This window comes from Spinacia oleracea, chromosome 4, assembly GCF_020520425.1.
Source record: "Spinacia oleracea cultivar Varoflay chromosome 4, BTI_SOV_V1, whole genome shotgun sequence".
Taxonomy (NCBI): Eukaryota; Viridiplantae; Streptophyta; class Magnoliopsida; order Caryophyllales; family Amaranthaceae; genus Spinacia; species Spinacia oleracea.
This window is the reverse complement of record NC_079490.1, coordinates 78969970-78996045: the sequence shown is the minus strand read 5'-3', so window position 1 is coordinate 78996045 and position 26076 is coordinate 78969970. Positions and strand designations below refer to the sequence as shown.

The window sequence follows — 26076 nt, the reverse complement described above, 5'->3', positions numbered from 1 at the left end:
TTTGAATCCAAAACCGGTTAGGATTGTTTTTCAAATTCAATTGTGTTTTCGTAATCAATGTCAAAGTTATGAAGCACATTAAAGTTGAGATCTTTTTCACATTAAAATATTTGATCTTTTTCCTTAAAGCATCATCACAATAAGTTATGGAGCAAACATTTTTTTTTTTTTTTCTGGTAATGACAAAAAGGTTATTTGGAAATTACCAACCTTCAATGCATAATTGAGTTTTATGCAATTTCCGAATAACCCTTTGGTCATTACCAAAACAAAAAAAACGAATGACCAAATGATTATTTGGAAATTACCAACCTTTGGATCTTTTTCGTTTTCTTCCATTATGATAATCCAATTAAAAATGTAAAGGAGATATCAATCACACAAAGTCATATGTTAGTGTTTAACTAGTGTTACAATATGTAACCTCATAGGATTAATATATTTTAGTTATACGCTCAATCAATATTGTCCCACTAATCACATTTATTCTCTAACAAGCAAATATGATTACTAAAATAATTAACTTATTATCTTCATAATTAATTCCTATTTATATTTAGTAGTTGCCAAAAATGTCTAAGTACATAATTCATTCACTGTTAATGTTCATCGGTTTAAATCAATCCTGACATCTATGAAAGAGAGATATCAACTCCAATATCTATCAACAAACCAAACCAAGTTAATAGAAATTCTGGTACTTCCAAAAATGAAGAGAATACAAATAACCAAACAATAATTCAATTACGTGAATTGACTCCGAGACTAGATGGTTCAATAACTAAGACAAGATATAATAAACTCACAAGCTTCACAACTTCCATGGCTATGTTGCACATTCTATGTCTTGTTGGATATGGTTTTTGCAATATCCAATCCAAGATGCATTCAGTAATCTTTAATCTATGACTTCGACTACAGATGAATTTGTTCAGAAACTTCAGAAAACTTTACTCTTTCTTGGTCCATCAAGAGATAAAGTATCAAAGGGTTTCCTGAGAATCCTCTCTATATCAGAGTGACCCTGGAAAGCCATTGTGCAGGGCTTTCCAGATATTGACTTTTTTATGCTTTTTACCGCATCTAGGCAGTGAGATATAGCGTCTATTCCATCCACAACCTGTTCCATACACGGGAAAAGGCATCTCAAACATAAGCCAACAACTTGGAAAACTGAAACTTAGCAAAATCACATCCATCAACAGGAATTAAGTAACGTAAATACCATGTTGTTGACACACTTAACCCCCTTTAGAGCACACAGCATCTAAGTATTCAAAGAGATGAAACTATGTATACAAAGTAATAAGTTACAAAAATTAAAAACAAAATTACTTCAAACATTAATAAAAATGTTCAAACAAGGATTTTAAGATTGTTGCTTCAGAGCAAACAGTTCTCATAAACAAAAACAAAAAATCTCTGACTCATATAAATATAAGATGCATGCAGGAAATAATGGAGTTTAAGTAGAACTTCTGTTGGCCACATTCTATCTAAGGCTGGGTAGACCTTTTGTTTGGTAAGCGATAAGTGAGGGCTAAGGAAAATAAGGCTCATGACCTAAGGCTATTGAAGAACACTTCATCTTCGAAATTAAGAAAATTTAGGTGATACTCGGATTCTAACATTTAACAATTTTGGAACTTGAAACCTTGATGAGCGGAAGTTATTTCAAAAGTCCGTTGTTTCTTTCTTTCCAAGTGCACCCCAACAAAGTGGCAGCGGGATCATAATTCATACACACTTCAGCAAGCAATAATTCTTTCTTACTTCTTTCCGGGCAACAAGTACATCTAGTTGACACAGCTCAACCAAACAACGCTAAATATTAGGCGAAAGAGAAAAAGCCCAAGGAAATAGTGCAGAAGATGATTAACAGATTCTTTCTCCTTAAGGAACAAACTGCAACAACTAGTAGTGAAAAAAGTCTTCTTGAACTTGAGATAATCCTTCGTTGGGATCTTCTCTTTGACCGCCACCCAAGTGGGGAATTTTTTTATTTAGGAGGAGCTTTCATCTTCCAAACATCAGAAGCAGGGAAATCCACGAGGAATTTTTTTCAAGCAAGATCCAGAAGAAAAAGAGAGCCTTTAGTAAGCCACCAAATCATCACTTCTTTCCCCTCCAAAGAGACCTCTTGAACAGAAAGTCATCCAAAAGCCTCAAGAACGAATCTTATTCCCAATAAGTCTAGAAAGGTAACATTCATTGCTTCTAGTCACTAAAACCTCAGAAACGGTAGCCTCCTTTATTAGGGAATATCTAAACAAATCTAGGAATTAACCTTTTCGTGGCTAATCTCCACACCTGGCTAATCTTCACACCAAAAGTCAAGCCAAACAGAACTTTTGAAACACTCTTTACTTTGAAACCAAGCAAGGACTTGAAAGTTGAAATTATATAACCCACCTGAAATGGATTTCCATTTGCCTACACTTTGACACGAAGTAATCTTCATACTCCACCATCCTTAGTTCTCAACATCATATCCGAGCTTAATAATCATCCATCCACAAAGCATTGTATTCCTTCGCGAACCCCAGAGCAATTTTTCTCCAAGAGCATCGTTCATCCAACGGACTTGGAAGAAACTGAAGAAGGAAGTAAATTAACAGAAGATGGAAGAAAGGGCATGGCAATTTCTTCCCTGCAAGCAGAAGCCTCCACTTTCTGGTATACAATATAGCCCCCAAGGTGGCTTTGACACTATCGGTGCATGGATTGACTCACTGAGAGCTTCTCTTTCCTTTGATGTCCGCAGAAAGGGGCGTTTGAGATCAAAATTCTCATGAACATAATCTTTTGTGATAATTTTAATATTTTCTCTTTGATGAAGGTTTGTAGAGGTCTAGTTGGTCCTTCCCATGAAATGGCTATTAAAGCGGGAATTAGCGACAATCTAGTTTCTATGTAATCTTTGCTATCCCGTATTGGCCCAAAAAAGCCATGCATGTTCATTATTTTGGCTTATTAACTTCCTAGATTACCTCTTCATAGCACAACTACCACTTTGGCAACACAATAATTTTAACCAATCAAAGAATAAAAAAATTAGGAAACACAGTAGTGAGATATAGTCACGCATAATATAAATACCAACTCCGGTCCTGAAAGTTATTTACGCCTTAGAATATGTGTCCAAAGTATGAATACATTTTGACCGTAAATTCTCACTATTATATAAGAAGCACATCAAAACGTCATCATGTAAGATCTTGTTAGATTGGTCCCGGTATGTATTTTCAGAATATCAACTTTTTATAACTTTCTCATACGGAATTGGATATATTAGTGGTTAAATATTGCATTAGAGTCCGTGCAAATAGTAAGTGTAAAGAACTTTAAGGAACTGAGGTAGTATGTTATAAAGTTACGTTTACAATTTAGTCAGAAATTTTAAAATATTACTTTTTAAATCTTGTCTTCCACTGCCAGTTCATCAATTTAAGTCAACATTAATGCTCATCCATAAAATTTCCAGTTTTCATATTCAGATTTTATTCTCTATTTGAAATGCTCAGCTGGATTCAAATAATTATTCAGGCCAGCCAATTTTTTATTTTTTTTTACTCTCTAAATTTTGAATTGCATAAAAAAAAATTGTTCCCAAAAAGATGACAGTAGATTCACATCTTTAGCTACCATAGCCTTTTGTTCAAACTTCAAATGTCCATCAGCCAGCACAGAAGAAAAAGAATTGGATCCTGTATTACTTCTGATTAACAGGATAAGGACAAGGGAAGCATGGATTCAGTCCATCAACTGGGTAATAGTCTTTTCATGTCTCCTTGTCCTGCTTAAGAGAAGGATTACACAAGATGCGTATCCTTTTTTGCAGTGTAAGAAAATGAAAACAGATCTCAAAACTACAAGCCTAGCTCTCACATTACCATCCTTCCTTTTGTCTGTCTTTTACCCAGTCTCCCCTCCCTACTTCAAACTTCTCATGCAAATGCCAAATTTTGCTTTCACATGGAAGTGTTTAAAGATTGAATGGCAATAACGGGCAATAATTGATGTCCAAAAATGTAAGTAGCACAACAAATGCCTCAAATTTAACACACAAAACAAACTCTGAAATAAAAATTACCAGCAATGAAACCCCTGATATATCAACTGCCTTTAGCAAAACAAGCTCCCTCAGGCGTTCAGGTGTTGCTATAAGAAATTCAGGTTCACAGCTCTGTAGGCTGCAGAAAAAAAAAAGTTTATCATGAGAAAACAAGATCAATTGATTCCTAAAGCTAGAATTGCAACACATGGAACTGCAAAAAATACAGATTTTGTTTTATATAACGGCATTAGGTTGACACAAGATTACACAGGGACAAATTACTGTGAAGTAGAAACCTAGGGAGTTGCTTGGTTGACACTTCCTAGATAGTTCTCCTTCCCATGATATGGGGATATTTGGTTACTTTGTTCACAAAATGTAAGTGAAACTTCCCACAACAAGTACAACTTCCTGCAAAAAACAAAACTTTCTACATTTCCAAGGAAATTACTCCCTGGAAATTGCAAATTCCTAGCAAATGTAACTGCCTAGATCTAACCAAACAACCACTTACAACGAAAAATTAACCCATTTTAAATGGCATAAAAGTGCACAAAACCCAACAGATGTTTACACCAAGACCATCAATATATCAAGCAATAATTTCCAATAAATTAAATAAGCAATCCAGTTCTCAACAGAGTTATTAATCGTAACAGTGCCTGTTTCTTAAGGGTCTCTCAGAATGTCCTGCGAATAGAATACCATCAAAATGTAGATTCAAGAATGCAATAAAAAAAATCATTAGTCCCTTGGCTGCAGGAAATAAATGGAAAGTATACAAGTGATCTACCAATGCATCGACAACTGATATTCAAGTGCATGGTACGCAAAAAACGGAGATTTCAGTCTCACCCTTGAACTTGATGCTCCACTGAAGTACCAGGATGTAAACTGACTGTGTGAATGCCGAAAGCTTTTAAGGGCTTGCACACAGAACGCACCTAAAAGAACACAAAAGAAATCAAAGCAGAACAAACTTTGAGGACCTTAGAAATGAAAAAATGTGCATCAGGTTAGAAGTCTTATTTTCTTCTAGTAGCTTGCAAGGACTTTAACCCATATCCCTAATGATTTCAGACTCGATTACAAATTTGCAGCCACAACAGCTTAGGATTTAAACACTCTTATTTTGAAAAGGCAAAATAAGAGCAACCCTAGGGTATGCCTATGATATTTCGTGAGAATGATTTGTACGACATAATTTGTTGCTACAATGTAAAAGGGAACTTAAGCAACTTTGATGATTTTTTGACAGAGATAGAAAAAAAGAATTAAATATCAAACAAAGTGACAGCTGTGAAATTAGAGATTGAAATACGATTGGAAAAGAAGCTCACACTTCACCAAAATTTACCATGAAATACAATGCTAGTATACTCTTCAATATGGGTAGGTGAGTAGTCTGGGAACATGTGGGAAAAGAAATCATGCACCCAGAATTTACATATGGTGATTTTTATCTTTCACCCAAAAGTCTTTATTATCAGGAAATCCCTATAGATCAAGTGGATTCCCCTTTTCTCTCTCCAAGTATCAAGATCCCAAAACATATTTCTAACCTCGCGTGCATGCACACACACACAGACACTATAAAAGATCTGTTGCTAATGCTAAGTCGCAAAGCTCATGAAACATTTTCAATTTAACTAATGGATAGATGGGTACTAGTAAATATACTTGAGTTGGGAGTTCAGACTTCTGTGAAGGAAAAGATAAAAACTTATGTCTCTCCAACATATAAAAGTAGCAGTGAAGTAGACGTCACGATTACATTTACCAATAAAAGTGAAGATATTGGAGACGGAAGGTGAAAACAGACAAAACATTTTCTTTGTGTCTACTGACAAATACTAGCAAGCCGCTGCTGCTGCTGGCAACAAGAGACGAGAAGTTCACCAATGGCTTTGTACTACACCTGTAAACAAAAACCCTAATGACTTGGACTGCTTTTTCTCGTGTGTGGCTTCCGATCTAGGGTATTTTATGCCAACCCTAGATCTGGAATGTGTTACTTAAAGCACCTTCACATGGATTAAAAAGGTCCACATGGGACAGAAACATCATCTTCTGTATCTTCAAAACTGGATTGCCAAGGGCCCGTTCGGTATCGGTTTTTGTTTCCAATTATCTGTTATTTACAAAACTAAAAACCAAAAGATGAAAACCACAAAAAGTAGTTTCCAGTATTTTGTTGTCAGTTTTCAAAATTAACATGATTACTATAAGTATGATTATTTTTTATTTCATGATTCAATATAAATCATATGACTTATAAAACTGAAAAACCAAAAACTGGAAACTGAAAATGATACCCCCAAGTTAATAGTGTAAATCATGTTTTCCAGCGTTCTGGGCCCCAAATAGCCAGCAATTCTGGACTGCCAACCAACACTGACCCTAGCCACTTAAAGATTATCTAAAAGACTAGATCCAAAGTGATTAGGATCAAGTTTTCCAAGCTTGAGCACTGAAAGTGTAACCCACTGTATGCTGAAACAAGGAAAATCATGTTTCCAACGTTTTGCGCTTCAAATGGTCAGCAATTCTGGACTGCCAAACAACACTGACCCCTGTCCACTAAAAGATAATCTAAAAGACTAAATAAAAAATGATTAGGATCAACTTTGCCAAGCTTGAGCACTGAAATTGCAACCCAGTGTGTGCTGAAACAAGGCCTTAAAAGTTAGATGTGTCGTATGACATGGGCGTCCTTATTGGCTTCTTGGATATGCTAATGCATTGAAACAGAAAAGCATCTTACACGGCCGCATAAGAGTTAGTTTTCTTAAAAGCACAGGGCCTACAGAGGTGGAAAAGCCAAAAAGTCTTGAAACCGGAGACATGTGAAATGAGGCAGATGCACACACATCGCGAACTCAAAGCACAACTTTGTGCAAATTTACAGCATACCTATACCTAGTATATACCATGTATATATAAGGAAAAATAAACATAAATTCAAAGGGAAAAGAGTCATGAGGATTATGAGTACAAAATTTATTAGTCCTGCACAATGTATAAAGAATCTCAAAGTGCACTAACTCGCTAAGGCAATAGAGGACTTGCTGCGGTGCGCCTCGGTGTGACTCATAGAAGTGAGTAAGGCGCACTCAATAAAAATATAAATAAAATTAGTGTAGAATAGAAAATTATGCGCCTGAGGTAAATTCATGCATGCCTCACCTAGCACAAATGAGAGCTTGGACGTTAGCTCTGGGGAAAATCAATACAAACTATATGTTGCAAAGGGAAGGCTTGCTTGCTTTGCCGAGCTAATGGTGAGTCATGTGCACATCATATAAAATAGATTTTAATCTCCATGTGGGACTTTCTTCATAGGATGAGTTGAGTACAAATATATTCTTCATAGTTGACCTCATATAAACTAAAATTTCTCCATTTAAACCAATTATAATTAAGAGTAATTCACCCTCTTTAGTCATTTCTAACTGCAAATTATCAGTATTACCTTATAACACCCTCATTTCATCCTATATCCCTAGCTTACATGTTACTGATCCATAAAGAAGGGTCATAGCCGATTTATCCACAAACTTTTAATTCTGTTAACACTTCATTGATCTGCTTGGATAAATCATCATCAACTTAAAAGTTATGAACTGCCTTCATGTTATAACTACCCGGATCAAACACAAGGATGGAGTCTTCAAGGCAATCAACTAACCGAGTTTAACCGAGTGTTGATGTGTCCGTTAGCATACAGTACTCTATACGCATGAGTCTCTTGAGAATGTTTCAAGGATGCTTGCTCCCTTCTTTTACTTATACAAAGTTGGTCTTCTGTTTACAAATCACCTATGACATATTTCTTACCTACAGGGAGCTGAAGGATGTAAAGTAAGGATGTCAACATGACACAGCATGGATACAGAAGACAGAGTATCATTTCAGGCTCAGATAATATAACACAAACATGAGATTTTTTAACTAGCGAAATTAAACTTACCTCCTCTATCTGTAAAATTAAGCAACATACATGTCTTCAGCTACAAAGAATTACCATTACGATCAAGGATTGGCATTCAAAAACCCTAGATCTTTATAAAAGACCCATTAATTGATGAGAAAAAACAGAAAGAGGGTAGGCCGTTTTATCTCCCAGGAAAGACAATGTCTTGTCAATGGTTTAACCGGAGAACAATTGGGTTTTCGGCAGAGAAAATAATATAAGGGAGTAAGTTGAGAAATGAAGATAATAATTAACTAGACTTGAAACGGGTGAAAAGAAGTGGGATAAGATCCGTCAATGAGCCAAAAACGAAAGGGACTATATTTGCTGGTAATTTTTCATTTTCTTCAGAATCTATTTCACTTTGTTAGTTGTTACCAATTAGTCCTATTTATTTATCATAAGTTTCAAAATTATAAATATTAAAGAAATTTGTTTGAAACTATACTCATAATTATTTTGAAAATCTATATCCTATTATGCATATTTTCACTTGAGAAATAGTTTAACCTTGTACATGTATTTTCAAAGTAAAAATAAATAAATTATCTTTAACTCTTGGATCCACTCTGGAGTCTTACAAGTCACATTCAAATCCAAATCCTAGCATCATACGTAAAAGTGAACTTGTCTAGCTAGGGGAATAGTAGGTTAGTGACTTAGTGCCACCCCATTCTCCATCCTCTAAGTAAATGGCTCCTGAAACAGCAAGATGAATAATGATAGTACCTGGAACTTTGTTACTCGGACTCTTCATGTCAGACCCTCAAGTAACCATGTCAGACCCTCGACAGGTAAGGACAATTTGACACTTGGCTGAAATGGCCCAAAATCATGAAAATTATCAAAAATCAGCAGCGCCAGACACTTCAACACTTACCCGTGTCAAACTTCAGATCAGAGTCTGAGTGAAATAGCCTAGAAATGACAAATGACAGCTGCATTTTCAAGACAGTGCATTCTTTCTTGTGTTATCCTTTTGACTACACCAAGAAATGAGAAGTTCTCAAGAAGTGACGTCAAAATAAGCAAACTAGAGCCATTGAAGAAAGAAAGGGCTATAGCCTACAAAGACTCCATCAATGTTTGGCGATACAGGGGGTGGAAAGCAGAAGCTCACTAAAGAAGTTTTCTTCAAAGAATGTGGCATTAATTCCATTATGTAAATCGATATTAACACTTCCAAGAGTTACAAAATATTACAAAATTAACAATGTTCCTTCCTTTAATCCTATGACAGTTTAATCTAGATGTTAATGTTGTTACAATCACTAATGTTAGCCCTCATTCATTCTGAAAATTATCACTTCATGGATGTGCACTAATTTGTGAGAACATAAAAATGAGTAAATGTAACATCAATCTCACATCAGAAAAAACTTAAAAAGTTATGCCAACTGACCTTATTAGCCTTCTGTTGTGATGGTACAAGATATAACAGGAACGGGCTGGTAAAGGATATCCCATCCTTCTCCTTCTGTGAAATGCTGTCAGCTGCGGTGGAGGCTATCCAGGCCATTTGCTGCACAGAAGGACTAGAACCACTGTTTTCCAAAATATCAACTCCAGAGGAATAAGACTTCCAAAATTCAACTCCCCATGAGTCAACAAACAAAGGTTTATCTTGTTCCTTATTAAGCACACCATCACCAAGCAAAGAATCCTTTATGGAGTTTAAGCACGAGCAAAGAAACTTAGATGGGCAGCCAGAATTTCCTGAAGTAAAATCTTGGAAGTCTCCTCCGCCTAGCTTTGTATTCTTTTCCTTAATGTTCACTTGGTCACCAGAAAGCATTCTTTTCTGCTGTTTATTGGCTTCCTTTTTTAAGGTTTGCTTGGTCTTTACCTCAGGAGCCAGACGTTTGATCTTCCTACTGCTAAAATCTTCTTTTCCATGTCTCTCATTGAAAGGATCCTCGGGTGAGGGAAGACTATAGCACATGCCCTAAAACGTAGAAGATTATACCAACCAGAAAGATGTAAAATGAGAAGGATATCCAAACATTACAGACGTTCATCCAAAAGATATAGTGTATAGAGAAATATTTACTCTTTGATGCAGTAATAAATAAATCCCAAATGTAAACCAGACAGCTAAAATTAAAATAAGGATAATAATAACAATAACATATGTTTAGAGTCTGTTCATTAAGTAGGCACGATGAAGAAAGAAGGGAAAGTTTAAGAAAAATAAAAAGAGGGAGAAGAGTCAATCATTTGATTTTCCAAGCATGGTTACAACAAACTACTTTAGCAGCTAACAAACTAAACTCGTTGATAAATTCTTCCTAATTAAGACGATAGAATTAAAACTAAGGAAGGGAAAAGTTGTTACTAGCAACTTAAAAAAGACAAATAAACATTTTTTTACTGTGGAAAAGCGGGGACATAACGACAACGTAAATGGCAATTATCATTGTTATATAATAATTTTGGCCTCTTTTTTTACATATATTTTTTAACTAACATAGACTTGCAGAAATGCATTTTTATTGATTTATTGGGAAAAAAACTGATAGCTATCTGTTATGCTCTTATGACACCAGCACCAAGTTCTTAACTATTTTTCCAAAGTGGAAACAAGCAATAGACAATATGCTTATAAGAAGAACTTCCTTCAAGTGAAAACATTACAAAGTTGTCAATTTGTCATGTCATTCACATGTTGACTTACTATCAGCACTAACTACTTTCCCAAAATCCCAACTGCTTCTTGTGTGATTCCTACTATACTAGCCCTTGCTAAAGTGATGTTTCTCACTACTCTCCTATTTAAGATGTATGTGTTTGTACAATTTAAGCAAGATTATACCGCCTATCGGCCTCTGAAGACCCAGGTGCTTAAGAACAAAACATTCCAACCATATAGTAATTCAAGAGTTTCCTGCTACGAGGACGTTGGGAATGTGATGTAGATTTCTAATGAAAATGCCTTCTTCAATCTAATGTCCGTGAATGTCAGCGACTCAAAAGAAGATTGTCTGCATACGACATATCAGGCAAAAGGAATAGGATGTGAAACAAAGGAAATAAAGAAAAATGTGGTTTTTCTTTTCGAGACTTGAGTTACTACATCGGGGGATTTCGATTCACAAAACTATACAAATATATCGAAACATAAATACCTATGCTTTGGATCTGTGTATTCAACCCCAAACAATAACCAAGTCACCTAAATTTGTGCATTTATTCCAAACCACAATTTATTAACTCCAAGAAACAAGAAGGAAAAAAACAAATACAGAATCTGAAGTCAAATCAGCATTAACAGATGCCCCATAACAACTTCACAAAAAAGCCAAAGAAATGGCAAATGTCCTATTATGCTCTCAAATTGATTGAAATAAGGATATTCAAAGTTCGAGCTGTAGTTAATTTTTTTAGCTTCACCACTTCTTAATTTCTCATAGCCAACCAACAAAAATATATGCATTGTTTTCTATTCCATTCAACATGCCCCCATAAACCGAACAACGGAGCTAAGAATTAACTTATGCTCTTTCCTCTTTCCTTGGCTTCTTCCTTTCAAGTTTCAAGCAGTCTATACGAAAAAAACCCAAACAGACATTTCCGGAATAACCAATCTGCGCGCTATTCCTCAATTAATTGCTACCTCCAGCCCTCCAGGCATCTTTCAACAACTAGTCGAGCACAATACTTCTAACCGCGTTTTGAAATAACCTATGCCCGTTTCGAAATATGTAATTATGGAGAATAAATGGTGAAATACTCCCAAATTAATATAAAAACACTAAAAAATATGCACTTCTAAACTCAAATAGATAACAATTTACACAACTCAGAAGGGAAAAAAACGAAATAGAACAAACCCATATAAATCAACAAGCAGAAAGCACGTATAAACGCTACACTAATCCACGAAAACAAGTTAAAAGAGGAGTCAAAGAGAGAGGACCTGACAGTTGCGGCGCTTGCCGGATTGACGACGCTTTTTGGCAGCAATAAGAGCAGCAACGCGAGCAGACACGGAAGTAGGATCTTTAGCAAGCTTCTTCCTATTGGCTTTGTTCTTCTTCTTGATTCTTGCGTCGTCACCTTTCGCCATTGTTCACAACTCTATGAGGAATGAGGAATGAGGAGTGTGGAGGCAGACAATGAGGGGTTTTTGAAGGAGGGAAAGGCAAGGTGCCGAGGTTTAAGGCTTTTAGGTGCCTATATTATATACACCTTTCGCCATTGTTCATGAAATGCCCCGAGGTTTGCAAAAATGCACCAAATACCCTCGTGTGTTTCGAATCACATAATATACCCCTATTTTTTCGTACTGTTCATGAGATGCACTTGGAGCTAACGGACGTTAGTCTACCGTTAGTTGCAATTTACCATTTTGCCCTTAATGATGTTTTTCGACATAAATTCCAAAAAAATCTCAAACTTCTTATCTTTCTCTCTCCTCTCCCCTGTTCTTCCTCTTTCTCTCTCCTCTCCCCTGTTCTCTCCTCTCCCCTGTTCTTACTCTTGCTCTCTGGTCAGCGGTGGTCGATCTCCTTCGCGCGCCACCGCAATTTTCTTCGGTGTAGATCGAGATCCTTCACGCGCCATCAAATTTAAATGGATTGTTCTTGAATTCACTCCTCCCTCAATTCTTAATTGTGCTCTCTACCATTGTTGACCAAGGTTGGAAGCTTTAACCGTGATGACAGGTAATCTCTCTCCTTAACTCCTCCCTCGATTCTTTTTCACTATGTTCTCTTTGTGATGTTTTTGTGTTGTGAAATTGGGGGTTTCTTTATAAATTAGGGTTCTCTTATTGGGGGTTTTAAAAATTAGGGTTCTTCGATTGGAGGATTGGTTAAACTAGGGTTAATTCTTTTTTGTGTGTTGCAGTGCCGCACCTGCTGCAAGAATGGGTTTAGATTAGAGAAGAAAGGTCTGGAATGGAGAAAAATAAGACTGCAGAAGAGAAATTAATGGGAAATCGTATTGATAACCAACCAATGAAACCAGCTTGCATTCGAGAGACTAGACTATCCCAACAACAAAGCTGCTAAAACATGATTTCTGAATGGATCTACTTCTCTTTTATCTCCTCTTTTAATTACATTTCTCACGGGCATACAAGCTGACTTTCCAATCCCCATAGTGATGCTACATTGCTAGCAGCAGCAATGTCTCCTCTTTTTCTTTTGTTTCTTTTCCTTGCATTCACGCCAAGTGCATCCAGGCTTCCAGGTAGGGCAATACGCAGAGTGAATAAAGATTTTCAAAGGCTCCTAACAGGGGATGTAATAAAGCACTCTTAAACGCTATATAAATCTTGTTATTCCACAATTTTATTTGATTATTACTTATATTTCTGTTTTAGGTTTAACTTTTAGGTTGATTAAATTGATTTAGGTGAACGATTTGTGGAAATCAAATTCTGCAGTTTAAAAGCAGTTTGGGTATTTGGTGCAACTTAGTTTCAAAATAGGTGTATTTTATGAATTATGAACACGACTTAACGGATGACTAACGGAAAGTCGGTTTAGGGGTATTTGGTGCAAACTTGGGAAAAAATAGGGGTATATTATGTGATTCAAAAGACGCGAGGGTATTTGGTGCGTTTTTGCAAACCTCAGGGGCATTTCATGAAAAAACCGTATTATATAACCCTCAGATCACATACATGATGATATTTAGTTTGGGTCGTGATAATTGATCGATAAAATGACTGCAATATTAATTGTAGGTAAGGGTCAAAACTTTTACTCTCTCCGTCTCTTTTTGTTTTTTACGTTTTCCTTTTTTAGTATTTGAAAATGTTCTTTACATTTCTTTTTATATTATCACATAATAACTTAGTATTCTATCAAAATTTGTGACCAATTATTATTTTAACCAATTAAATTCATTGGGTCATTTAATCTCTCACACTTTTTCATTGGAACATTAAATTTTTCTCATTTCCCCAATATCAGAATTTTGATAAAAGTGAAAACATTATAAATAAACGTAATTTATCTTGTTTAAATAAAAAAATTGAGGAATCTCGATGCAAATTAATTATTCGTTAAAACGCGTGAAAAATTCCAAACGTAAAAAATAAAAAGAGACGGAGGAAGTATTAATTTGACCGGGATCGAATATGTGACCCCAAGTCAAGTGAATAAATTTTGGTAATCTGAGCGTGTGGGGCAACATATCTCCGCAGCTTGTAAGCCAACTTACATTTATTTAATTTGGTTTCACATTTTTCATGACAATGTTGCTGTCAACCATGCATACTTTTGATATATATTTCTTCTTTCAAGAAAATTTGTATGAAAATTTTTTGTAGATTGCCACGTACATATTGAAGTAATGTATGCAAAGTGTTAGAATACAACCTTCTTTTACTTGTATTTTTATTATCTATTGTTTTCTAGGATCTTTCTAATTGTTATCTAGGCTTTAGAGATAACTATTATGTTACTGTCATTCTAATGTTCACTAGCCGTTTTTAGCTAATTCAAAATAAACCTCTATGAGGGGTATGGACCAATACCTCTCATCAGAAATTATCTTTGCTTAATCACTTGCATTGTTGTTAGCCTTTATAGATATTGTGCTATCGCATGTTTTTAAGCTCTTCAAGACTCAACAAAGTCTCCACCGAAACAGATACATTCTCGTCGTCGGTCCCGCTTGTGCCTGATGTGCGCACCCAAGCGCCCCGATCGACCCTCGACCCTCGCTCTTGTCGCCATGCAATAGGCAAGAGTTCTTATTCTGAAGCAAGCATCCGCTCGTACCCCGAGCCTTGAGATTCACTTTCCGCATAAGGCTTGCATCCCCATAGACAAGAGCGCGCCGCACGATCCGGTGTAGAAAACTCGGACCCTGATAGTTGGTATCAAAGCCAAGGTTCAAACCTAGACATCAAGAGACCCGAGAAAGCAATCTAAGATGGGATCAATCGAAGAATTAAAGAATAGCCTAGCTAGAGGACTAGGTAGAGAACTGGACCCGACTCGATAAAATTGTGATTGGCCAAGCAAAAGAAATAGAGAGAATCGAGAATGCGGTTAACGAGCTCATGCAAGAAATAGAAGGACTGTATGTACAACTTAGCTTTGTCAAGGGACAAGCTGAAGATGCACAAGACAAGTGTGCGACCCTAATGCACGCTGCAAGGACTGACTCGGGTGGAGGTGGTGCGATGAAAATCAAACCTCAAAAACCTCGAGACTATAGTGGCGTTTGAGACTCGAAGGAAGTTGATAACTTCCTCTTCAACATGGAGCAGTATTCCAGAATTTGTCAGTTTAGTGACGATCTAAAGGTGGATATTGCGACCATACATTTGTCGGATGATGCAAAGCTATGATGGCGCCCAAAGAACGATGACATCAAAGATGTGAAAGTCAAGATAGATACTTGGGAAGAGTTCAAAAAGGATCTCAAAGATCAGTTCTACCCCGAGAACACTGAGTTTTTTGCAAGAATGAAGCTACATGAGATCCACCAAAAGGGCTTCATACGCGACTATGTGAAAGAATACTCACTTGCATGTTGGACATCAGAGACATGAATGAGAAGGATCGGTTGTTCAACATTGTTCACGGGATGAAAGAATGGGCGCAGCGTTAAGTTTTGAGGGCGAAGGTTGACACCCTCTCGACAGCCATGACTGCTGCAGAGCGACTAATGGACTACTCCGTAGGGAAGGGCCATAGCTCGGAAGAAGAACCAAGGGGGACGCTTACAAGTTTAGAGCGCCCGACTCCAAGATCACCCAAGAGTGCGAGAAATGACTCAAGGATGACGTCTAACTCAGTCGGGGGATTCAAGAAAGGAAAATGGGGGAGGAGACTCGCAGAAATCCTGGTCATCACCTTCCTTGTCCATAAAAGAATCCACGATCAGCACGCCCTCGAGAAACGTAGCAGGATTAACATTTTGCTATGTCGAAGGCCACACAAATGGTGGGATTGCAAGCACAAAGGGGAGATTGAAAACCCGCAGAAAAAGTTGTCGGCCATGTCCGTAGAGGAAACACCGAAAGAGACAAAAGAAGAAGCATGCAATGAGGATCAAAGAGCCCCCAGAGTGAGTTCCGTCTACATGATGTATGCAATGAAGAAAGAGGCCCCGAAGACAAGAGAGAGCTCCATAAACATGATGTATGTGGACCTCTTAGTGAATGGTAGGAAACCTCGACCCATGGTCGATGTAATACCTCGTATTTTTTTGAATTTATAAATATGTTTTATTATATTTATAAAGTATTTTTATGAATTTTAGAAATTAAATTGCTGATTTAAATGTATTTTTATTTAAAATAATATAATTATTATTTTATTAATTCCGAAATAACTTAAATAAATTTATTATTTTATTATTCAAGTCGGGAAATTTTGTTGGCTCGTGTTTTAAATTAATTCCGAGCCCAATTCAATTCAGTTGGAGAGCCCAATAGAGTTTTCAAGTATTAAATATTAAACCAAACCCAATTGTGAAAGCCCAGTGCAAACCCCTAAACCTAAGCCCACTAGGGATTAGGAAACTATAAATATATCCCCTCACCTTAATGATCTCCACTATTTCATTAAACTTTCTCTCTCTTCCCCTTGCTCTCCTCTCCTTCGGCTCTCTCTTTCTCTCGACCATTCCCTGGCCAGCACTCAACCAAGCACGCTGCTCGTTGGTGCGCTTGTGCTCGTGCCCTCGAACTCCCTTGTTTCCTAAGTTGCTCGTGCCTCTCGCACGGCACGCACCTCGATCACCCCTCTCTCGCCCCTCGTCGCTGCAACCTACCCGCACAACCCGCACCCTTGCGTGATGTTGCTGATGTTGTTCGTTGTTGTGTTGCTGCGTGGTCTCGTGCCCGGCCCCACACACACCTACACACTCTATCCTCTCCTTGCTCGTGCGCTGTTGCCGAGCCGTGTTGTTATTGCCCCTGCTTTCCGTGCTTGCACCGAACGCAACACACACACCAACTTGTGTTGTGTGTTATACTCGGTATTTTTTGGCCCTTTTTCGCCCAATCACATTCAATTCGTGATTGTACCGTGCTATAGGCCGGATTGGCATAATTCTCTTCTTCATTGCCTATTCTATTTCTGTAACACCCCGTATTTTTAAGCCTCTTTTATTATTCTGCAATTACGATTATTAATGTAATTACGTCCTTAATTTTTTTTCAATTTATTTCAATTATCCTATTATGTCTATCTTTTTATTGTGACATAATACAGATTATTTGTGCTCAACATATTTTCATATGTGAGTTTGTTCGTTCAAGCCCATTATTAATCAAAAATCTGATTTCTATTGTTGAGTGTGAATTTATCATTTTGCTCTTTGTGAAATAAAAAGAACAAAGTCCATTCTCCTCTTCAACCTTCCTTTTATACGTGTAACCTCCATGATAAGAGCTTGATTGAAAAATATTTTTGGCTTCTCTTTGTCTCACATTTCAGTCCAAATGCATTGCAAACCCCATTTTCTCTTCTTCTTCTATACGTGGCGAAATCTTGTTAACTTAGTTTCCATTTTTATGCAAGCTAAAACTAATTAATATTTCTGATTATATTTCTAAGTTTAATTTGTTTCCCCTCTATCTATTTCCTTGATCTTTCACCATTAATGGATACCCATTTTCTCTCTCCTCCATTCGACCACCACGACACCGTCTCTTCTGCCACCACCTACACCGCCGCTCCCAGACACTGGCGCCGCCTTGCTGCTGTGCCGCTTCTCCCGCCCCGCCATGGCCGGTGGCCCCACTGTTATAGCTCGCTATTACATGAGCTCTCCCATTGTTCCTGCTTCTCTAAATATTTGATTCTTTTGTTACTTCTTGCTAATGGATTTCTAATAGAAAGTGGGCCCAAATAAAGTTAAGGAATAAGGAGTTAACATTCTTATGGGCTGATCAGAAAGGATAAGTAAGTGTTTCAACTTTATTAAGGTTGCCCATTTAATTTAATGAATAATTATTTCTAACTTTGGGGTTTGTTATATATAATGGAGCAATGTCTTAAGGTAGCATCTTGAGACTCAAGCAATGAGAAAAGATGATGCATATTGGGATTAACATCATGTTGGTATTTAAGGATTTAGCCGAACGGATTAACGATCAAGGTAATTATTATGTCTAACATTTTATCTTACATGCCCGTATACGTTATGTACTTTTTATGTCCAGCATTTATGTGCATGCCCATATATAAAAATGTTTCAAGGTGTAACTATTATGTCTAACCTTTAAGCTTTATATGCCCGTATGTGAGTTATATGTGATTATTTAATTATTATATGTTTTATGTGCTAAGTAATATGATGTATGTTTATGATTATTGTAACACCCTAATAATTCCTTGCTTTTTATAAAACATTTTCCAACTTAAAACACAGGAATTACCAAGATATTACCGCCACCGTGATAACGGCTAAGGCTATTTACCAGAATTACGCAACGGAATTAACTAACTTTCAAAACATATTAAATAAATAGTTAATGGTCATTAAAACAAGTTGGAACCGTTGAGGCCCAAATCCAAAGTATTAAACCATTTAAAAATCCATTAACTGTAGATAGTATTAGTCATGACTATAAATAAAAATAGAGTTTATAAAATACGGAAGAATTAAACTCTCAACTTGAATCCCATGATAACTTCTCCCGCAAGTTATCTCTACAAACCTGCTTTATTAAAATTCTACTCCCCAACAACGCAAATGCAATTGATGGATCATCATAGGGTCATTAAGGCAAAGGCCATGACCAGAAGACATGAAGCACGAAGTCAGCAAAAGCTGAGTACGAACAAGCTAGAATAACATTCTATCCTAACATGCTTCACTCGATAAATTAAATGATCCACATGCAAAAGCCATGTAAATACACAAAAAACCATGGAGACAAGACTCGACACTTGACACAACTTTTGACTCACAGATTAATAAAAAGTAGCTTCGAACGGGTAAAGTAAAGTATCCTCAAAAGGAAAGAAAAGGGTGATGGGAGCAACCCATACACCAAAATAAGTCGGGCTACTACCGACAGCTGGGCCATACCGACAAGAATTCCAATGCACAACGGCATAAAAGAAGAATGAAACAACGTCTTGTATCATTCTAGGAGTACAAGTTTTCCGGCAAGACTCCCCCCATTGTTCATACTCAAGGTATATACGTTCGAAGAGTTTTGAAGCTCTTTGGGTTACACTTTACGTTTTAGTATATTATGTTCAAGGCGACTCAAGACTCTACTCAAGGCACAACATACAAACAATTGAACAATTAAACAATTCAACAATGACACTTCATTATTTTAATTCTTTAGGACTTGTGATCAAATATAGACTCAAGTGAAATTACTCCCATTGTTCCTTCTCAAAAACACTGTTTGAGATAACCCGACATTGCCTATTAACAAGCGGGGTGTGCCCTTAGCACGAATTGTCCTTAATTCAATTTACATAGACTATCTAACATATTCTACCCCTTGGTAGAATATATATTTCTCACTGGCAATATTCGACTGGCTCAATATATATGCTAGACATCCTGTACTATAGCATAATAATAACAACTTGCATGCGCACTACTCATACATGCAAACCAACTTGAACAACATGCTTGACATAATTCAACGATTATAAAAGTCCATAACATGATAGTTCAATAGAATCTATAAAGCATAATTCAATTCATAACATGCTCGTTCACATAGATTCAATAATAATAATAACATGCTCGTTCTCAATATCAAACATGAATTCATAATAACATATAAGTTCACATGATTCGCATTCAATACACTTCACAAAGTCCTCAAGGGATGGGTGGTCACCCTAGTCTTGTACGTACCTGAAATACCTAAGTACGGGGGCTACTGTGCGAATCACGACTCACTAGAAATCAACTCCTATAAACACAAAAGGAGAACTAAGTTATTATCCATGTTTACTAAATTTCCAGCAACTATGTAAGATTCTAAAACTCTTAGTTTAATTAGAAATCATTCATTAATCGTTAATTTAATAGTCTCAAATAGTCATCTCAAGCCCTAACATAAAAAACATTGACTTTTTAGCTTTAAAACCATTAAAAACCAACTTTTTAAAGCTTATAAACAATCTGAAAATTTAAGTTGATTCCCATAATTTAAATTGTCATTAAATTATGTGAATCAATCGCTTAATCAATTGGAATTAAAACCCTAATAATAGTTTATCATAAAAACATGTTTTGACTTTAGAAATCAACACTTTATAAACTCATTAAATCTGAAAATAATAATTTCAATCATCAAAACTAATCTCTTTAATTAAAATACAACACTAATCCAATACGGTGTTCATTACCGTTCTTAATCAATTTAAATAACCCAAATATTTAAAATAATAACAACAATTAAACCAATTTAAAACTAAAAATTAATGTTTTGAAAATATAATTTGATTGACCCAATTGAACAACTCAAACACACACAACAATTAATCGTGTTGTGTGTGTGTGCGCCGATTGAAAAAACGCAACAACAACAACAAGCAACAACAACAACGCACGCAACACGCACCGCAAGCAGCAGCGTATGCGAGCGCAAAGGACGAGTGGGCGAGGGCGCTGACGCTGGCGCGGGCGAGACACACACACACAACAACAGCGAGGCTGCGCTGTGGCGCGATGTAGGACGAGGCAAGGAGAGAGAGCAGCGAGGGCGCACGTGTTAGGTTATGATACATATGAATAAACATAAATCATGCGGAAAAACCATAAAGCCAGGAAACATATTATTTACACATAATCATATAGCATAATTTAGGTGCATACACTTTGTAGCGTGCCCTCCCTAGCTGCGCCCGAACCGAACAAGAACAAGTCTTTAGGAATCCAAGTGTCGTCCCTCCGTAGATAGTCCACAGCACGTCCGGATTCCCCTTAAGATTGACCAACTAGAATCGCCCTTAAGGTACTATAATTTTCGGCAATTATGGGCAAGAATGTGACTGAATTTTGCTCTCAAATATCACTTTGAATACTTCAAAAACTCGTTCTAAATTGTGAAGCCAGGCCACATATTTATAGGGGTATGGAAAGAGAATTGGAATCCTACTAGGATACGAATTAATTAAATTAGAATCCTAGTAGAACTCTTATTTAATTAATTTATCTTTTAGGATTAGGAATTTAATCATTAAATGAATCCTATACGCTTTAGGTTTCGTATGTGAACACAAACACACACACGCACGCACAGCAGCCCACGAGGGGCGCCATGCGCGCGCGCGCAGCCCGCGAGCACTCGCAGCCCACTGCCACGAGGCCCACACGCTGCCGCAGCCTTGGCGCGCGCTGGGCCTGCCTTGCGGTGGGCCTGGCGCAGCCTTGGCTGGTGCGTTGTGGCGCGCTGGCTTGCTGGGCGATGGCCCGGCTTCATGTTGGGCCTTCGTCTGGCAGGCCTCGTCCGATGCTAATTCGTACGATACGCTTCCGATTAAATTCCCGATTCCGGAATTTATTTCCGATACGAACAATATTTAATATTTTCGATTCCGGAATTAATTTCCGTTTCGAACAAATATTTAATATTTCCGTTTCCGGAATTATTTTCCGATTCCGATAATATTTCCGATTCAGACAATATTTCCGTTTCCGGCAATATTTCTTATTCCGGCAATATTTCCATTTCCATTAATATTTTCCGATACGTATCATGTTTCCGTTTCCGGCAACATCTACGATTTGGATAATATTTATATTTCCGATACGATCCATATTTCCGTTTCCGGCAATATTAACGTTTCCGGAGTATTCATTTCTTGCTTGTGACGATCTCAGCTCCCACTGAAACCAAGATCCGTCGATTCCGAATATCCATAGATGGAGTATTTAATGCCATTAAATACTTGATCCGTTTACGTACTATTTGTGTGACCCTACGGGTTCAGTCAAGAGTAAGCTGTGGATTAATATAATTAATTCCACTTGAACTGAAGCGGCCTCTAGCTAGACATTCAGCTCACTTGATCTCACTGAATTATTAACTTGTTAATTAATACTGAACCACATTTATTAGACTTAATATTATATGCATACTTGGACCAAGGGCACTATTTCCTTCAGTCTCCCACTTGTCCTTAGGGACAAGTGTGCATTACCTAATTCCTTTGTCGCTCGATGCTTGCTCTTGAACATAAGGTAAGAGTTGTCATTCTTATTATGTCCGGAGGTGTTTCTCGGTTTCAGAGTTCAACTGATCAAATAAACAGATAATCATAGCCTATGATTCATCCGAGCACGGCCATGCATTTTACAGTTTCTAGCTCTCCGAGTGGCCTTGTACAACTTTTAAGCATCTCATCCCTATTTATGGGAGGACAATCCCAATCTTGCGATCTTGAGATTAGACTTCGTTTGATAGGTGATTACCTGAGCGTTGCCTTTATAGCCTCGGTGCGACGGTTGGTCAACGTCAAAGTAACCAGTTCTCAAACAAGTAATCTCAAATCACTCAGGTATTGAGGATTTAGTGTCTAATAATTTTAATGAAATTTACTTATGACAGATTTTCATCTCTTACAGTAAAGTTTCATAGGTCTGTCCGATACTAGTGTTCCCAAAGTAAGTATCTATGCAAATGATTACGACATTGCCATGTCCACATAGTTCAAGAAACAGAACTACTAGTCATCTTGCATTCTAGTCGTCTAACGTTTTCTATGCGTCCAATTTTATAGAAAACTCCGACCAGGGACCATTTTCAACTTTTGACATTCAAGTTCACTTGATAGACATTTCTTAGTCACAGGACTGGTCCTGACAGTCTATCTTGAATATATTGTCAAATTGAAGGGACTCATCATTTAATACTAAACCAAGATTAAATGGAATATGAAAATTCATTTCATATATGATAAATGTTCAACCGCAATGTTTTACAACCATGGGCCTCAAACCCATCTTTAAAACAGTTCATGGAATTCAAAGCTATGCTTGATTTCCAATGCTACAATTTGAGTGTTGCTTCTCACTTGTTGCATAGGTTTAGTTATCATGCTTTGCCAATCTTAATATCATTTTCATCGAATGTTATTCGAGATAGATGATAAGATCTTTTGAGTTATGTTTATTTTGTGATCTAGTCTTTTCTTGCTATATTAGTGGTTCTACGCATTTTGCAATGAAGAACCATTAAGTCAACAGACATGTGATCTTCCCAAGTTCAATGAAGAACTCATTAATATAAACAACTCTGTTTATTGCTTCTTAGGCAATAAGTACTTTTACTTCAATTGTATAGTTTGCTAGTGATGCTTTGTTTGGATTTTATTTACCCAAGCCGTTCACAGATATGTGGAAGTCTTTCCAGCTGTATCTTAGAACATAGAAATTAATATTTAATTTCCCACGCAACAACTCATGGTCTCCAATCCATGTTGCATTTCAAAACACAATGCATATAGCTCGTTCTTGCCAATGGATAACTCCAAAGGGATCTTGTTTGATCCTTTGCCAGTGTTTATGCGTGAAGCATCAATATTTAGCATATCTTTATTTCCTTGAATCAAGAACTAATCCTATGTACCTTTTCAAGTACCATAAGTTTTTCTTGATCTCAATCTAGTTGATCTTTACTTAGATCAATAGAGATTGGTATATGTTCGTCATGCCTAAAGTCATATGATACGTTTTTGGCGATCCTCATATTATATCATACATGATAAGTTCTTTTGCAGAATAATTCCTAATTGAATTCTATTCATGTAACTTTAGCTCATTCAATTTCAGTAGATACTGAATCCAGCTAAATTCTTTGACATATAATATAGGTTAGGAATCTTATTTAGATCCTTTGATGTTTAACTTAGTAAATGCTTATACATAGTTCAAACATTCTTTTACTTAGATTTATTCACATGGGTTGAATATCTCCAATGGAGTTTTTCGTGTTTGATTTAGTAAATGCCATTAATTAATCCAAAACAATATTATAAGATCTTTGTAAATAGATCTTAAAACCCAATATGTACTAAGTTTCGCCTTGGTCCGTCATTGATGAATAATTTCAAATCTAAGTCATTAGCATTTGAATGTTATTTCACAATAGAGAGATATGTGTGTGATACACATAGGACCAATAAAGTTTTTATGTACTCCCACTAAACTTCTTATATATCTATAAGAATCATGTACTGTTAGGTTATGATACATATGACAATTCATAAATCATGCGGAAAAACCATTTAGCCAGGAATACATATTATTTACACATAATCATATAGCATAGTTTGGATGCATACTCTTTGTTGCGTGCCTTCCCTAGCTGCGCCCGAACCGAACAAGAACAAGTCTTTAGGACTCCAAGTGTCGTCCCTCCGTAGATAGTCCACAGCACGTCCGGATCCGCCTTAAGATTGACCAACTAGAATCGCCCTTAAGGTACTAAAAATTTCGGCACTTTTGAGCAAGGAATGTGTCTGAATTTTTCTCTCAAAAACTCACTTTGAATACTTGAAAACTTGTTATAAATTGTGAACCCATGCCACATATTTATAGGGGTATGGAAAGAGAATTGGAATCGAATTAGGATACGAATTAATTAAATTAGAATCATAATAAAACTTTTATTTAATTAATTTATCAAATAGAATTAGGAATTTAATCATTAAACGAATCCTGTACGTTTTAGGTTTCGTATATGAACACAAACACCCACGCACGCACAGCAGCCCACGAGGGGCGCCATGCGCGCGCGCGCACAGCCCGAGCTTCGCAGCCCACGACTGCCGCAGCCTTGGGCGCGCGCTGGGCCTGCCTTGCGGTGGGCCTGGCGCAGCCTTGGGCTGGCGTGTTGTGGCGCGCGTTTCCCTTGCTGGACGTGGGCCTGGCTTCGTGCTGGGCCTTCGTCTAGCAAGCTCGTCCGATGCTAATTCGTACGACGCGCTTCCGATTAATTTTCCGATTCCGGAATTCATTTCCGATACGAACAATATTTAACATTTCCGATTCCGGAATTAATTTCCGCTTCGAACAAATATTTAATATTTCCGTTTCCGGAATTATTTTCCGATTCCGATAATATTTCCGATTCAGACAATATTTCCGTTTCCGGCAATATTTCCGATTCCGGCAATATTTCCATTTCCGATAATATTTCCCGATACGTACCATGTTTCCGTTTCCGGCAACATCTACGACTTGGATAATATTTATATTTCCGATACGATCCATATTTCCGTTTCCGGCAATATCATTGTTTCCGGAGTATTCATTTCTTGCCTGTGACGATCTCAGCTCCCACTGAAACCAAGATCCGTCGATTCCGAATATCCATAGATGGAGTATTTAATGCCATTAAATACTTGATCCGTTTACGTAATATTTGTTTGACCCTACGGGTTCAGTCAAGAGTAAGCTGTGGATTAATATCATTAATTCCACTTGAACTGAAGCGGCCTCTAGCTAGGCATTCAGCTCACTTGATCTCACTGAATTATTAACTTGTTAATTAATACTGAACCGCATTTATTAGACTTATCATTGAATGCATACTAAGGCCAAGGGCATTATTTCCTTCAGTCTCCCACTTGTCCTTAGGGACAAGTGTGCATTTCCTAATTCCTTTGTCGCTCGATGCTTGCTCTTGAACATAAGGTAAGAGTTGTCATTCTTATTATGTCCGGAGGTGTTCCTCGGTTTCAGAGTTCAACTGATCAAATAAACAGATAATCATAGCCTATGATTCATCCGAGCACGGCCATGCATTTCACAGTTTCTAGCTCTCCGAGTGGCCTTGTACAACTTTTAAGCATCTCATCCCGATTTATGGGAGGACAATCCCAATCTTGCGATCTTGAGATTAGACTTCGTTTGATAGGTGATTACCTGAGCGTTGCCTTTATAGCCTCCTTTTACGGTGCGACGGTTGGTCAACGTCAAAGCAACCAGTTCTCAAACAAGTAATCTCAAATCACTCAGGTATTGAGGATTTAGTGTCTAATAATTTTAATGAAATTTACTTATGACAGATTTTCATCTCTTACAGTAAAGTTTCATAGGTCTTGTCCGATACTAGTCTTCCCAAAGTAAGTATCTATGCAAATGATTA

At 37.1% G+C, this 26076-nt stretch overlaps 1 protein-coding gene and 1 long non-coding RNA gene across 2 annotated transcripts; one reads left to right on the top strand and one right to left on the bottom strand.

Annotated features, from left to right (window-relative positions):
* Nucleotides 1-631: 631 nt before the first annotated feature.
* On the bottom strand, nt 632-12258 carry LOC110799168 (uncharacterized). The gene is made up of 5 exons (XM_022004382.2): nt 11947-12258; nt 9433-9975; nt 4913-5001; nt 4094-4193; nt 632-1120 (listed from the first exon to the last, which is right to left on the bottom strand). The coding sequence occupies exons 1-5, from the start codon at nt 12094-12096 to the stop codon at nt 941-943; spliced, it is 1062 nt and encodes a 353-aa protein (XP_021860074.1). The 5' UTR covers nt 12097-12258; the 3' UTR covers nt 632-940.
* Nucleotides 12259-12359: 101 nt separating this feature from the next.
* Nucleotides 12360-13322, top strand: LOC130472456 (uncharacterized). The gene is made up of 2 exons (XR_008932743.1): nt 12360-12694; nt 12879-13322. It is a non-coding gene; the product is annotated as an uncharacterized lncRNA (long non-coding RNA).
* The last annotated feature ends 12754 nt before the right edge of the window (nt 13323-26076 follow it).